The 16,618-nt window shown below is 52.7% G+C and overlaps 1 protein-coding gene across 1 annotated transcript in view; it reads left to right on the top strand.

Annotated features, from left to right (window-relative positions):
• The window catches only part of TMC3 (transmembrane channel like 3), a 34,232-nt gene that overhangs the window by 7,476 nt on the left and 10,138 nt on the right, over nt 1-16,618 (top strand). Inside the window, exons 4-13 of the mRNA XM_077774282.1 lie at nt 3,884-3,965; nt 6,754-6,860; nt 7,747-7,754; nt 7,865-7,888; nt 9,030-9,441; nt 10,260-10,303; nt 11,935-12,082; nt 12,929-13,038; nt 15,154-15,232; nt 15,763-16,008. Coding sequence (XP_077630408.1) covers nt 3,884-3,965; nt 6,754-6,860; nt 7,747-7,754; nt 7,865-7,888; nt 9,030-9,441; nt 10,260-10,303; nt 11,935-12,082; nt 12,929-13,038; nt 15,154-15,232; nt 15,763-16,008 — 1,260 coding nt within the window. The remainder of the gene's footprint in view (nt 1-3,883; nt 3,966-6,753; nt 6,861-7,746; nt 7,755-7,864; nt 7,889-9,029; nt 9,442-10,259; nt 10,304-11,934; nt 12,083-12,928; nt 13,039-15,153; nt 15,233-15,762; nt 16,009-16,618) is intronic.

The following is a 16,618-nucleotide window of genomic DNA, read 5'->3' on the forward strand; positions in this document are numbered from 1 at the left end:
ATTCGACAGTGGGCTGACTTATTAGACTCAAGGTTTCCAGGATGAGAAAGGGAACCTGAATTTCCAGCCTCACCCAGATGGACTGCCCAAAGGGGTTCAGTGGCACATTTCTAGGAGCCACAGCCCTGCAGAAAGGGGTTCAATCCAGTTCAGTCTAATCCATGTGCCACGCTCTGTCCCAGGCCCTGGGGTCATGTCCCTACTGGGCCACTTCCGCCTTCTGGGGGTGCAGTAAGTGTCAGAGACAAGTCACCTTTCCACCTGTCTACTTCACACTTTGTTTCTCCCCTCCCCGTTCAGAACAACATTCCTCCACTTTTTATATTTATTTTTTTATTTGTGGGGGGGAGGGGCAGAGAGGGAGAGAGAATCCCAAAGCAGGCTCTGAGCTGTCAGCACAGAGCCCAAGGTGGGGCTCGAACTCACAATCATGAGATCACGGCCTGAACCAAAATCAAGAGTCGGCCGCTTAACTGAGTCACCCAGGCGCCCCTATAATTTTTTACACTGGAAATTTTGATACCAACCACTGAGGACCAGCCTCTGCTCCTGCTGCCACGTAGAGGAACGGAAGCCGTCTAGCCTGCTGCCGTCTGGTCATAGCCCTTGGTTCGTCCGATGAGGGTGTGACTGTTTTCCAAATAGTACGTTCTCCGTGACTCCTGGCTCTGAGAGCCGGTCACCCTCACAGGGGCTGCCGCTCTGTGCTGACCTGGGAATCACGGCGGCAGAACACAGGTGATCCTGTGGAGCCCCCTCCGTCTCCACCTGCGTCTCCTTCACCTGGGTCTCCACCTGCGTCTCCTTCTCCTGGGTATCCACCTGGGTCTCCACCTGGGTCTCCACCTGCGTCTCCTTCACCTGGGTCTCCACCTGCGTCTCCTTCACCTGGGTCTCCACCTGCGTCTCCTTCACCTGGGTCTCCACCTGCGTCTCCTTCACCTGGGTCTCCACCTGCGTCTCCTTCACCTGGGTCTCCACCTGCGTCTCCTTCACCTGGGTCTCCACCTGCGTCTCCTTCACCTGGGTCTCCACCTGCATCCTTCTCCTGGGTCTCCCCCTGAGTCTTCTCACAGGCAGCCTGCCTTTAGCACCAGCACGCGTCCGTGTTTCTTACAGAAGCAAAGCAAGGTCCGAGCGGGTGAGGCCACAGGACCAAGAAGCCGTTGCCGCAGGAGGCAGGACACGCCGTTCTCTCTGCCGTTGCTTCCCTGCTCCGACTTCGGTTTGCACGTGTGATTCTCAAATTCCTTCTGGTTCTAATATTCTACGTCCATCGTTTTTTCATGCGATACCAACAAGGGAGGTCACCTTCCCAGGAGCCTGCACAGCATGATTTGGCACCTGCCTGTGCTGGTAGGTGGCTGATTGGCTCCTGGCAGGTCCTGCTTCCCCCCCACACATCCCCCCGTAACCCACTCCCCTCCACGCAGGGGCAAGGGCCACTCTGGAAACAGTGACTGTGCCTGCTGTCCCTTATTTAAACACAGAGAGAGAGAGATAAATGGATGGATGGGTGGATGGATGGATGGATAGATAGATAGATATGCATTCATTACACTCAGAGTTAAATCTCACCCCTTCCCATGACCCACCTGACCGGGCCATTGCCTGCCTACTGGGCCCCCTCCCCCTCTTCCATTCTCTGCTGTAAAATGCCAGCAGGTGCTAATTCGCAGATTGCGTATCATCCTCCCCTTCTAGAGAGCTCCTCTACCAATTTATTATTTTTTGAAATATTGATTTCTTTTTATTCCAGTGTCAGCTCCAGTTTGACCTCTGCAGATAGACCTTTCCTGCCCCCTTTGTTTAAAAGAGCTTTCTCCCCCGGTGCTAAGGGACCATGTCCACAGTGGTGTTGCCTTGTTTATTGCCCTCTCTCTACCTGGATGCGAGCTCTGGGCCAGCTGACATCTTACGTGTCTTGTCCACTTGCACCCACGGTGGTAGAAGCAGAGACGGGTGCTCAGGACATGCTCTCAATGAATACATTTTTCACAAACTGCAATGCATGCTGTTAGAGCACACTTATTGCAGGGGTACTTACAAGTCTTTCCAAAGAGGGAAGGATGAGCTTATTCAGTCCTGAGTCGTACCAAACTCAGTAACCCAGGCCCAGAATTAAAACCCTTTTCTTCCAAGTCTGGCTCTTGGTTTTGCTTTGTTTTGTTTTTGCTCTGCTCTTAAAGCCTCAAATCATTTCAGAGTTTCATGGCTTTCCATGGAGATTTAGTGCAAATCATCAGAGAATCCAGTGTTTTTTCCCATGCCTATGGAATCTTGGTCATTAACAAATCACATTTTTTAATCACATGTACCTCTAGGAAACCCCTTTAGAAGGCTAGTGTAGACTGTGATCGTCAGAATGAACGCCGGGGTCTGGTGCCCTTGAAGCTGAGTTCGGGGCCCCTGACTTGTGTCACATGAGCACCAGAGGCAGGGGGAGGAGGTTTTGTGTCTCCCATTTACAAATATTGCTCTGCATTAGTCTGTTCCATGCACTGAAATTCTCATCGAAACTCAACCAAAATTTAAATTGAAAGAGTAGGTCTGAATACCACTGATTGATTCCTGCTTCTTGTACAGATGAGGCAACTGAGTCCCAAAGAAAGAAAATACCTTTCCCAGGAGCACATGGTAGGGTAACCATTGGACTGGAGCTGGAAGCCAGGTCTGAGGTCCTCCAGCGCCTCTGACCCCACAGGACTCCGGAGGCCAGAGACCCAGATGCTTTCCAACACTAAACCCTCGCCCAGGGCTCTGTGAGTGCCCTACCTCTGCTTGCTGGGAGGGCAGAAGAGCAAAAGCTTTGGTCTCCACCTCGTTGTCAAAGGACGTAAGCCACGGGGAAAACAGAAGGGCAGCACGAGGCGGGGTACGAAGAACAGTACAAGAATATTGATTGCCGGGAAGTTTACAGAGAAGCGTCTGCCTCTCTCTCCAGAGAATCTGTGTGGAGCCATCGCGGGCGTGGTCAGGTTTGAGCTGGTCTTGATCATGAACAGAAGGCCGACAACAATTGCAATGTCTGATAGATTCCGAACAGATTTTCATTTCACGCGTCTGGCCTCGCAGACACCCCGAATGGCATGACCGCGCGGCGGCATCAGGGCTGGGCACTGTCTCGGAGCTCGGAGCGCTGTAATTGCATTTGGAGCCCTTCTTTCTGCAATGATATCATTTGCTTCCAACACAAGCCCAGATTGTTTGTGTGTTAACGCACGGCCTGCCAATCCCGTGAGAGAGCAGAGTCGGCGTCAGAGCGCACTGTCCTTTATTCTCCTTGGAGGAAGAGGTGGGGCGGGGGGGGGGGGGGATTTTAAAATTTTGGCACTTGGGTCTTAAACACACAAGACAAATTTGCGGATCCCCCCACTGGCAGCCTCTGCCAGGAGAGAGGGCGGGCGGCCAGCACAGGTGCGGGCGGGAGGCACACAGTGGGCGCGGCTGGTGCTCAAGATACATTCTAGATTCTTCATCCCCAAACGAAGCTGGGGGAGTTGTGGTCACCAGGACAGTTTGTTGGCCGTGTGGACTCCTGGGTGCCAGCCCCAGAGTGGACATCATTCCTCAAGTGATTTCCACTGTTCTTAGGCCCCAGAGTGGGAGCGGGAGGGATAAGGCAGCCTGTGACCCTGGACCACCTGCACTTGAATACGGACGCCGCAGCTCAGGGCCCGAGGCAGGTTCCGCAGCCCTGACAAGAGCTCGGAGCCGACAGGGGCTGCTTTGGTCCCAGGATTGCCTCAAGTCCAGTGACGTCATGATTAGAGGTATCGGACGGCATGTCTGGGAGCCCCTCCCCCGCCAGGGACCTTAGCATCACCATGTCGTTCCATCCTGACAAATATGAAGCCCTCTAACCCTGCTCCCTCCTTTTCAGCTCTGGCGGAAGTTTGCGCGCATGGCCCGTAACTTCATGGTCATCTTCATCCCCTGGGAAATGAGGATAAAGAAAATTGAGAGTAAGTGAGGGCGCTCGGGGGAGGGGGCGGCGGATGTGGTTGCAGCGGCCCAGTGACAGGGTGGCCCGAGAAGGGGCTGAGTGTCCCCATCCTCGCACTGCACGCGGGACGGTGGAGATGGAAGGCATCTGTCTACCGCTTCCCCAGACGACAGCCGCCCCACATTCGCTGCGGCTCACAGGTCATTCGAGACTCGGACCCGACTCAGACCCAGAAGATCAAGTGAAAAACTGCACAAGGTTAGGAGGCTGATGTGAGCAATTGCCAAACAAAACCTCAGAAATCTGCATTTCATTGGGGGTGATTGGAGCCACTTAGAAAACATATTCTAAAAAATAAATAAGCCACATTCACAAACATGTACACACAACACACACACACACACACACACAAATGCACATATAACACACAGCACACAATGCCAGGAAAAAACTCAACAGTGAGTCCGAAATGGAGGAAACTGTAAAATTGGACCACAGCATAGTTCAAGAGTCTTGTGAGAGACTTAGCTGACTTCATATTTGGAAGGTGTGGACTTTTGTTACATCACTTAACAAGTTTAAAGCAATTCCAGTAAAAATCTCAATGCAATTTTTTCTGTACTCAACAAAATGATCGTAAAATATATATGGAGGAAAAACATCCAGAAGACTCAACATAAAAACTTTTTTAAACAGAAATGCAGATGAACTTGCACAACCAAACGTTCAAATACACTGTAAACACACGCCCTCAAAGCACTGCCGAGGATACTGGACCAGCGAATGGGACTCTTACAGAGTACAGTTAGAGCCTCCGCTTCAAGGTCCCATTAATTATTAGATATAAAATAAGAAGCCACAGAAGAATGACGAGCTATAGGGCATGCAGTCTCAGAATGTATCCGGACAGAGGCCTATCCAATCGTGAAGGTGAAGTAGGAAATCATCAGGGAAGATCGGGCTGCATTTAATCACCTGTAAAGGAAACTGAACATCCATCAGACAACAAAGCAGAAAGTTGGCAGATGGAGAAAAGTCCATTTTCAGTATTTCGGTGGAATTTAGCACGTGCGTGTGCAGTGGGCGGGACTGCTGGTTGGGACGGCATCTCCGCGGCATCTCCAGAGGGATGTGAGAATTTGTAACAGAAATCTCCTCCTTGGTAAAACTCTTCCGTCCCTTAATAACCAGAGAAAACAAGAGCCACAACAAAATCAGCACAGGCCGACAAAGTCGGGGCCCCACCCGCATTTCTTGACTTGGCTGGTGGGTGTTGATGNACTAAGTCCAGCACTTCGTGCAAAGTGGAGCCAACCCACCGTGTTGTGCAATTTGCCTTCCAGGGTCCCGTGGGACCAGCCGAAGCCACTCCAGCTGAGACCACATCCTTGCCTCGCTCTTTCCCCTGACCGCCCCTGACCCCCACACCCCCTTTCTCCAGAGAGCCTCCCTCAGTGTGTCCCGAACTTGGACAGAAATTATTTACGACAGACTCATTTACGCCAGTGAATCCCGTACCCCATGGAAAGTCAGAAACTTCCAAAATGGCCAGTAGTGGGGCTGGGTCAAGCAAATTGCGGAAAATTCGGCTGCTGAAGCAATACAGTTTATTTTATGAAAGAGTATTTTTTTTTTTTGCATGAGAAAATGCTTATAAAACATTGATAGCTCAAGATGCATGTTGTAGAGAGATGCCAATTTTATACGAAAAATCTATACATGTGGGATAATAATGAAGGATCACATTAAAAGTTTGCTGGAAACTCTAATAGTGATTTTAATTTAGTGACCTAGACTAGGTAATGTTTTTTTTTTCTTTGTGATGTTTTGTGTTTTCCTGTTTATTATGACCAACATAAACTAAATTTGAAATAAAAATTCAAGGGATTTTTTCAAGTATTGAACAAATCACACACATCTTTATCTAATTTCTGTGCTCCCTTATCTTCTCAATAGAAATTTGGTTTTGAATACACTTTTCTTTTAGAATAAAATATATAGGAAACTGCAGATATATAGGAAAGTTGTAAAGAGTTTCTGTAATTCCTTCACCCAGTTTCCTCTAATGTTAACATCTAGCAAATTGCTGTATATCTTGAAATTAAAACAAAAGAATTCTAAGAAAATCCTGCAGATTCTCGAAACTATAACAAATGAAAAATATATATGTCAAATTCTTTAAAAATGCTGATCCTTTTTTTTTTTTTTTAAAGAGTTGGGCTTATTAAATTTTACTTTTGTAGAGAGAGAGTGCATGAGCAGGGGAGAGGGCCAGAGGGGGAGAGAGAGAGAATCCGAAGCAGCCTTCACACCCCGTGCGGAGCCAGATGCGGGATCGATTCCACAGCCCTGGGATTATGACCTGAGCTGAGATCAAGAGTCGGATGCTCAACTGACTGAGTCCACAGGCACCCTTCAAAAGATGCTAATTCTTCTGAACATACTTAAAATGTTATAAATCTGACAAGTATTTGAGAAGTATTTTAGATGAATATGTCATTAGGGGAATTATGAAATTAGGGATTTTTTTCTGTGCTTATACCTGGAAATGCTAATGAGCATCTTGACCCACGTAAATGACTATTTGGCTGGGAACCCTGACTGGCTGACTGGCCTTCTTGTCTGTCCCCCAGTACACAAACTGCAACGTTGCTCATGGAGAATTTGGCACCGTGAGGGTTTTATATTGTTTATCTTGTTTATATTGTTTGCTTTTTGGGTTTTTTGTGTGTGGTTTCTGTTTGGGGGGGTTGTTTTGGTTTGGTTTGGTTTATTTTGTTTTTACTGCTCTTTTTGTCTTTCTTTAGGTCATTTTGGATCTGGTGTTGCCTCCTACTTCATATTCTTGAGATGGTTATTTGGAATTAATATTGTGCTCACGATTATGACAGGCGCTTTTATCGTCATTCCAGAGGTAAGAACTAGTCCCAGGGGAATACAAATGCCAGTTGTTACAAACAAGAGATGTAACAGCGGCTGCATAATGCGACTGCCCTCATCACCCTTGTGTTCAAGCAGGACACCCAAACTTTCTGTGAAGGGCCAGCTAGTAAATAGCTCAGGCTTTGTGAGGCCGTGTGGCCCCTGTCACACCCCTCCATCTGCCATAGTGTGAAAGTGGCCACAGACAGCACGTGAACAGTGTGACTGTGTTCCAGTCAAATTCTATTTTTTAAATTTTTTTAATGTTTATTTATTTTTGAGAGAGTGAGAGAGAGAAAGAGACAGAGCGTGAGCAGGGGAGTGTCAGAGAGAGGGAGACACAGAATCCGAAGCAGCTCCAGGCTGCGAGCTGTCAGCACAGAGCCCGACGCGGGGCTTGAACCCACGAACCATGAGATCATGACCTGAGCCAAAGTCGGAAGCTTAATGGACTGGGCCGCCCAGGCGCCCCCAGTTGAATTCTATTTACAGATATTGAAATTTGACTTCCATATCATTCTTAAGTGTCACAATATATTCTTCTTTTAATTCTTTTCCAACCATTTAAAAAATACAAAAGCGCTTCCTAGTTCTTAGGCTGTTCAGAAAGAGGTGACAGACAAAATGAGTAAATGGGTTACTTCCTGTGCCATCAAAGAAACCCTGTGACCTCAAACACCCACCTGGAGAAGCCCCCTCCAGCCCAGAGACAGAGCACCCGGGCGGGCCGAGCAAACAAAGAGCAAGTGTCTCCGCCCAGGACTACTCCTCCATCAGCAAGAATCAAGCAGAAACCCAGCCCCCAGAGATCTCAGAGGCGCAGCGCCTTCGCAGCCGTAGGGATCGCCACCCCTTCTCTTCTGCCCCCCCCCCCCCAGGGCNCCAGGTAAGGTCATCTCAGGCAACTTAGTAACTGCAGTCACAGAGATGGGAACAGGACGCTGTAAGTGACCAGAGGTTGCAGAAAGCGAAACATCCTCCGTTGGCTATTTGTAGGCCTGTGACGGAGCTGCGAGTTTGGTGAGGGGCAGGCCCATCCGCGTCTGGACGCGGTTTGCACTTCCAGTCCGTCACCAAGAGGAGGCGCCGTGGGAGGAAGGCGGGGCGGCTGGGGGTTAGGGGTCTTGCACGTGTCACCTGCAGCCACTCACTTTCCCTGCCTGGGCCTCATTAGTAAAATGGGCAGGTTGGCTCCAAAGACGGCTAGGTGCCTGCAGGCTTCACACCCCCCCGCCTCTGCCCTGGAGGGAGACACAGCCGACTGACTGACAGGCTGTAGTCCAGGGAGAGCCTGGCCCTGCCCCGCATGGCTCGCCTGGCACTTCCAACTGCCTTGTGTGCACCTGTGTGTCTTCATCACCTGCCCCAAGAGGCATCTTAGCTAAGAGCAGGTACGAGTGCTAGGGGTAAAAACAGATCATCACCATCATCACCACCATCATCATCTTCATCACCATCATCATCATCACCATCACCACCACCACCACCACCACCATCACCACCACCATCATCATCTNCATCACCACCACCACCATCACCACCATCATCATCATCTCCATCACCATCATCATCACCATCATCACCATCATCATCATCACCATCACCACCACCACCATCATCACCATCACCACCATCACCACCGTCATCACCATCACCATCACCATCATCATCACCATCATCATCACCATCATCACCACCACCATCATCACCATCACCACCATCATCACCATCACTATCATCACCATCACCATCACCATCACCATCATCATCACCATCATCACCATCACCATCATCACCATCATCACCATCATCGTCACCATCACCATCATCATCATTACCATCAAACAGACAAAAGCCTGAGGAGGCGCACAGTGACCTGGGGCCTCCACTTGGCAAGGAGCTTTCCAGCTTCTAGGAGCTTCTAGGATTCTCCAGAACCCCCTGGAAGACAGGCTGTTTGCTAGATGTTACAGTTTCAGAGAAGGATGGGAGCAAACTCAGGAGCAAGAGCTGTGGAGGGAGAAGACAGGCAAAAGCTTAGAACCAGAGACGGGGGGACGAGGGACGGTGACTCCTGCCTTCAGATGCATCTAAGGGGTATCGTGGGCAGGAGGCACCCCACAGGCTCCCTGAGGTGGGGTCATGCCCCCTCGGTGGACAGTCCTGCAGGAAGACTGAGTCGGCTCGAAGGAGGCTTTGATTTCACAGTCACACTGCCCAGCGCCCGGGCACAGCTGCCGTCAGCGACCTCCCTGCCACCAGAGTGGGGCACAGCAGGGGCGCTGGACCCGCTCGTGCCCCCTTGTCTGCACCCGATGGGGCCGCTCGCCGGGTCACCGCGGGGCTCCGTGGGGACCAGCAGCAGGGGCGGCCGGGGCCCACCTGACTCTGGCCTCACGTGCCCAGCCCCCCTCCTCTCTCGCAGGATGGCCAAGAACTCCCGCACGAGCCTCGCCAGAGCCTCCAACGAAAACTACACGTTCTGCTGGCGCGTGTTCTGTGCCTGGGATTACCTCATCGGAAACCCCGAGGCCGCCGAGAGCAAAACCGCCGCCATCGTGAACAGCATCAGGGTGAGTGGGCCGCGCGGTGGGGCCGAGGGCCGTCAGGGCTCCCCCGACCTTGACCGCGGAGCCGCTGGGCCTCTGCGGATGGCGCCCTCCGCAGCGAGTGCAGGACAAGACATTGAAAACGCTTTATTTTAATTTTAAAATTCCGCCCCCTAAAATTTCAGTTGCTGTACTCTTGATAATTTGCATAAGGGATTGCAAGCATCCTGCAGGGGACTTGTGCATAAGTGAATCCACGTGTGTTGGCGATGTGAGTTTTAGCGCTAGCTCGTGATGCAGTGAGAAGCTCGCAGGACTCAGGGCTGCTGAGCAGCTCGGCGGCTCAGTGCTGCCTCTTTTGGGGAAAAACCATTTAGATCATTTCACTTATTAAATAACGGAGCAATTCCATTATTTCCAACGGAGTTGGAACTTCCAGCTCCTCTCACCAAGCCCCCATCTCTCTCTATATATATTTTTTTTTCTTTTAATGTTCATCTATTTTTGAGAGAGAGACAGAGCGCAAGTGGGGGAAGAACAGAGAGACAGGGAGACCCAGAATCCAAGGCAGGCTCCGGGCTCCGAGCTGTCAGCACAGAGCCGGACGCAGGGCTTGAACCCACCAACTGCTAGACCGTGACCTGAGCCAAAGTTAGATGCTTAACCGACTGAGCCACCCAGGCGCCCCTCTATTTTTATCTGTTTATTATTATACACAGCACTGATGTCAACAAAATCTCAGAGAGAGGTTACACACTGAATAATCATTTCTTATCATGAATTGTTCTAAAGACTCACGATTAACAGAAATGCTTCTAATCCGAGTTTGTCTCTTTTTAAAGGAGGCCGTCCTGGAAGAACAGGAAAAGAAAAAAAGCAAAAACCTGTACGTATGGAGATGCCCCACGCTTTATTCACTGATCCGCTATTTTAATTTGCTCCAGAAATGACCCAACTATCTGTATCTTGTTTTCACACACGGTCAGGCAGCTCTTCTTCCTTCTTTTTTTTCTAAAAAAATTTTATTTATTTATTTTGACAGAGACAGAGAGAGCAGGGGAGGGGAAGGTGGGGGAGACAGAATCCCAAGCAGGTTCTGTACTGTCCGCACGGAGCCCAATGCGGGACTGAAACTCACAAACTGCAAGGTCATGACCTGAGCTTAAACCAAGACTCGGGCGCGTGACCGACTGAGGCACCCAGGCGCCCGTCTTCTTTGTAAAATCTGACCTTCTGGTCACGTGACACACCGTTGGGAGCAGTACTTAGGAGCGGCTCCTCCCTCCTTAAATCAGGCCACAGGGTGAGAGCTCTAAAGCTGACGGCCTTCTTCTACTTAGATAATAAAAGAGGTATTTTTAGCACTGATTTCTAGTTTTCTAAATTAAGCAAAGACTACTTTATGTTTTTAATGTTTACTTATTTTTGAGAGAGAGAGAGAGACAGAGCACCAGTGAGGGAGGGGCAGAGAGAGAGGGGGACACCCCTCACTGGCACCCACTGCTCGCTGCCCCAGGACCCCTCTGAGGCTGCAATGTGGGCGCCCGCCAAGCCCCCACCGAGCACACGCACAGGAATCGGAGAGGCTGGGGGCCACCCCGGGGGCCCATGCCCAGGGAGCCGCCCTTGACCAGTAGGGACGAGACTGATGCCAGAAGCTTCCCTGTGTCTCCTGAGATACAGCTCAGAAGCGCCTCAGAAGGCCTTGCTGTTGCCTCGACTGTGGCCAAGGGCACCACATTCCTGCCCCGACCGGCCCCGTCCCGTGTCCCGCACAGACCTCCTGGGGTCACGTCCCAGAAAGTGCTTGCAAAAACAGGCCTTTGCCTGAGGCTCTGCTTGTGCGGAAACCCAGGCTAAGACTGGCCGCACAGTTGGAAGAAGATGCCTTAAAGTTAAGTTGGTGGGGACGCCTGGGGTGGCTCAGTTGGTTGAACATCTGACTTCAGCTCAGGTCATGATCTTACAGTTCGTGGGTTCGAGCCCCGTGTCGGGCTCTGTGCTGACAGCTCAGAGCCTGGAGCTGCTTCGGATGCTGTGTCTCCTCTCTCTGCCCCTCCCCTTCTCTCTCTGTGTGTCTCTCTCTTTCTCAAAAATAAATAAACATTAAAAATATATATACAAGCAGTTGGAATCAGTGAATTTGCCCCCAGAGTTAGGAAGGAAAGAGTAAACCCCGTTCCATCTCATGGCACTTGCTTGCTCTTTACTTCCTCGTTCATCATCTAAAAAAGAGCTAGGAGGCGTTTTCACGCACTGGGCCTGCTTCAGGAGCCGAGGGCACAACCGTGAGGAAGAGCAGACCATTTCAGAGCGTACATTCTCGGGGGAGAGACAGCCAAGCACCTACCGCGTGAATCTGCGCACAGCGTCAGATTCACGACACTTGTTTCAAGTCCCCCAGACGGCAGCGGGTGGATTTATAAGTCGGATTTATAAGTCCGTGGTCCCTCGGGAGATGAGGGGTGGGTCCCGTGCCAACCGGGCGCGCCGCCCGCACGCCGCCTCTCCCCGCAGGGCGGTGACGGTGTGCCTGAGGGTTGTTGCCAACATCTTGGTGCTTCTGTCGCTCGCCGGAAGCATCTACCTCATCTACTTCGTGGTGGACCGGTCCCAGAAGCTGGAGCAGTCGAAGAAGGAGCTGACGCTCTGGGAGAAGAACGAGGTACCCGCGCCTTCCCCGCATGCACCGTCGGGGGGGACGCGGAGCAGCCTGCCCTCCGCTTCCTGGCTGCTCCTGAGGCAGACGGGCGGGGGCATCTCCCTGACCACCCGTCCTGCTGTCCACCAGCACCAACTGCAAGGACTCCGAGCTCCCGGGGCCACACCCGGCCCGGCCGGACGGCTTGGGGTCTCTGTCGGGAGCGGTTCTGAGTCGACCTCACCTTCGAGCGTTCATTCACCTTCACCTTCGGGGCTCGCGGACTGTGCTTTGCTGTTCTCGCGCGGTGCTTCTTCACCTACACGTTTCCAGACGCTGACTTTCCCTGCAGAGTCGCTTTAATGACCCAATCGCAGTCCGGGGCACCTGGCACAGTTGACCGCATGCCAGCTCTTACACACTTAGGTTGTTTCTATGTGTCTTTTTGTTAACATTTATTTAGTTTTGAGACAGAGAGAGGGAGCACAGCCAGGGAGGGGCAGAGAGAGAGGGAGACACAGACTCGGAAGCAGCTCCAGGCTCCGAGCTGTCAGCACAGAGCCCGACGCAGGGTTTGAACTCACGAACCGTGAGGTCGTGACCTGAGCCGAAGTCGGACGCTTCATGGACGGAGCCTTTAGTCCTTTAGGACTGAGGTTCCTGAAAGGTTCCTAAGCAGGGACAAGCCCACGAGGAAGCGGCAGGGCCTCTCGAGCAGGCGGATCGGCAGGGACCTGGCGGAGGTTGTCCACGTAGGGACCACACCGCCCCCGAGAGCCCACCGACCGCGGGGAAGGCCGGGAGCCCGGTGCGAGGCGGCGAGTCCGGGCCGTGGAACCGCGGCTCACGGCCGGCGCGCTGTCTCCGCAGGTAAGCGTGGTCGTGTCCCTGGTCACCATGCTAGCGCCGTCAGCCTTCGACCTCATCGCCGCCCTGGAGATGTACCACCCGCGGACCACCCTGCGCTTCCAGCTGGCCAGGTGCGGGCCCTGTGGGAACGCCCACGCGGGGCACCCCGTCCCTCGAGAGCAAGCTGTTCACTGCCCTTAAAGCTTAGCACAGAGCATCCCTGTGGGTGCATCGTGAGGAAAGCAGGATGCACAGGGAGAGAAAGGGGAAGGAGGAGGGAAAGGGGGTGGGGAGAGGGGGTGCACAGGGCGGCGCCGGGACGGTGGCCGGACGGGACAGCAGGAGTGAGGCCGAGCGTGCAGGCTGCTGGGTGACGGGCAACCACATGCATTCCCAGTGCCGGCTTCGCCTGGTCTCCCTGGGGGCCCCTTCTCCCGGAGGGCAGGGCCCTCGTCTACGCGGTGGACCAGGAGCGGGGACTGTTGGTGACGGGGGCAGAGGGGGTGTGTCACAGCCCCGCTTTACACCTGCTTCCGCGTCCGCTCTCGTGCCCCTTGGCAGCGTTCTGTGGAGCCGGTCGCCCGTCAGCTTTGGGCAAGGCTGCTCTCACTCCGGGGCGGCGGGCGTTTTCCCCAAAGACCAGAGAGTAAGCGGTTTGGACCCCAGCAGCCCCGCTCACCTCTGAGGTTGTTGCAGCAGGAAAGTGGCCAACTGTCATTTCAAAGGTAGAAAAACACGACTAGAAACAGCAAGGGTCTCAGTGTGGTTCAGATGTGCGTCTCCCTGATGATGGGTGATGCTGGGCATCTTTCCAAGTGTCGGTTGGCATCTGGATGTCTTCTTCGGAAAAGTGTCTGTTCATGTCTTCTGCCCATTTCCTCACTAGATTATTTGCTTTTTGGGTGTTGAGTCTGGTAAGTTCTTTGTAGATTTTGGATACTAACCCTTTATCCGATATGTTGTTTGCAAATATCTTCTCCCATTCTGTCGGTTCCCTTTTAGTTTTCCGATTGTTTCCTTCGCTGTGCAGAAGAGTTTTATCTTTTTTTAGAAAATGTTTATCTATGTTGAGAGAGAGTGTGTGTACATGTGTTAGCAGGGGAGGGGCAGAGAGAGGAAGAGACAGAATCCCAAGCAGGTGCCTCGAGGTCAGAGCAGAGCCCTATGTGGGGCCCGATCCCACAAACTGTGAGATCATGGCCTGAGCCAAAATCGAGAGTCTGATGCTTGACCCACTGAGCCCCCCAGGTGTCCCAGAAGCCTTTTCCCCTGATGAGGTCCCACTATTTCATTTTCGCTTTTATTCTCGCCGTCAGAGACATGTCAAGTACGAAGTGCTACAGCCAAGGTCGAAGAGGCTGTTGCCTGCTTTCTCCTTTAGGGTGTTGATGGTTTCCTGTTTCACATTTTGAATTTGTTTTTGTATATGGTACGGATAATGGAACGCTACTCAGCGATCAAAAAGGGTGAAATCTTGCCATTTGCAACAACACGGATGGGACTAGAGTGTTTTTCACTAAGCAAAATCAGTCAGGCAGAGAAAGACAAATATCATGTGATGTCGTGAAACATAACAGATGAGCATGGGGGAAGGAAAACAAAAATAAGTAAGAAAAGAGAGAGCGGCAAACCATAAGAGTCTCTTAAATAGGACAAACTGAGGGTCACTGGAGGGGAGGTGGGGGGATGGGCATTAAGGAGAGCACCTGTTTGATGAGCACTGGGTGTTATATGTGAGTGATGAATCACTAAATTCTACTCCTGAAGCCAAGACTACACTGTATATGGACTAACTTGAATTTAAAAGGAAGAAAGAAAGAAAGATGAGAAAAGAAAAGAAAAGAAAAGAAAAGAAAAGAAAAGAAAAGAAAAGAAAAGAAAAGAAAAGAAAAGAAAGAAGGGAGGGAGAGAGAGAAAGAGGAAGGAAGGAAGGAAGGAAGGAAGGAAGGAAGGAAGGAAGGAAGGAAGGAAAGAAGGAAGGAAGGAGGAAGAAGGAGGGAGGGAGGGGAGCAAGGGGCGTGCAGAGACCCCCCAGGCCGAGGGGGCTCCGGGATGGGGTTCTCAGCCCGGCCCACACCCGGCTCCCCCCGTGTCAGCCCCGTCCTCACCCGCAAGCCCCGGGGAGGATCCATCCTGTTCCACAGATGGGTCTCGTGACTCACATTCAAAACTAGAGACACAGGGTCCTCACACAGCGTGAGGGCTCGCATGTGGCCTCGTCTCTCACGGCGGGCGTGTGTTTTCAGGGTCCTCGTGCTGTACCTGGGGAACCTCTACAGCCTGATCATCGCCCTCCTGGACAAAGTGAACGGCATGAGCACTGCTGTGAGTGCGTCCTGGGAGATGCCGTGTCCAAGGCGCCCCACTTGGTGGGGGAGGGAAGGGGTCGCCAGGGGTCTTGGCCGGCGCCACGTTCCAAAGGCTTCGATGGCAGAAGGGGCCGTGGCGCTGTGCCCACCGGGTCTTGACTCGTGATTTGCCGCCACCTGCCCTGGAGTGTCCCCGTCCACGGGCTGCGCTTCCGTCTGCAACACGGATGCCGACTCCTGCCTGACGCGCTCGCAAGGGCGAGAAGATGTGCCAGGTGTACCCTAGGCCAGCGTCTGACCCTCACTAAGGACCAGGAAACGCTGTCCGCTGCAAGGCCGTGCTCACCGCCAGGGCCTGCGCTGAGGGGGCCATCCACCAAGCTAGAGACAGAGAGTGGAGAGACAGACGGAGACAGAGAGACAGAGAGACAGTGAGAAAGAGAGACACGAAGGGAGATTATTCCCAAGCAAGCTCTCCTGGGTGCCCGTGAGTCTTATTTACAAACACGTGAACAGTCTTCTTTCCTCCCTTCCCTCCGTCCGCAGGAAGCCGCTACCACCGCTAACACCAGCCACTGGACAGGTTCTACCTCCTTCTCTGCCGCCAGTGCGGCCCCTGAAGGGAAGGAATGGCCCACACGTGGGCCCAGGACAGAGCTTGGCAGCAACAGCACGTGGCCCCCAGCAGAGACTCGCCTTCCGACCTCCCCCTGGGCCCTCCCGGAGGCCAACAGGACCGCCGTCTACACCCAGAGCCCACAGGACCAGTGCTGGGAGACATACGTCGGGCAGGTGGCCCCCTTCTCCCTCATAAAGCCCCTCACGCCCACCTCATCGCTTCCTCTGAAGGCTCAGTAGCCCTATTTTCTAGGAAAGGAAACTAAGGTTCAGGGAGGGCCTCTGGTTTTCTCCGACTTAATCACAACAATCAGCACTGAGCCCCGTGCAAGCGTGAACTCTGGGCCAGCCCTGTGCTACGTGCTCAGTCCTCTTGAGAACCCGGCAGGACCCTCCTTACAGACACACATGGGGAAACTGAGGCTCCAGGGCTTGTTAACTTGCCCACGGACACAGACGGTAAAGAGCTGAAAGGAGGTCTGCGCCCAGGCGTCCGCTCCAGACTCTGCCCTCTGTCCACCCCGTACGGGATCTCATGGGTCTCATGCAGAGAGTCTCAGCCCCCCCACCCCCCCGGGAAGTATTGTCTGTCCCGTGGACTTGAGTCACCGGCCTCAGGTGGTCTCCGGCGGCTCAGAACCACAGAGCTCAGGATCCATCCTGGCTTCCTGTCATGTCAGACTCAGACACCAAAATTCAAATTCACATTAAATATTCGTGGAACACGCATTGTGCACAGACACGAAGATGCCACGGGAGGGCCCACAGGGGCTGGCGGGTGGGG

This window comes from Crocuta crocuta, unplaced genomic scaffold, assembly GCF_008692635.1.
Source record: "Crocuta crocuta isolate KB4526 unplaced genomic scaffold, BGI_CrCroc_1.0 scaffold7, whole genome shotgun sequence".
Lineage (NCBI taxonomy): Eukaryota > Metazoa > Chordata > Mammalia > Carnivora > Hyaenidae > Crocuta > Crocuta crocuta.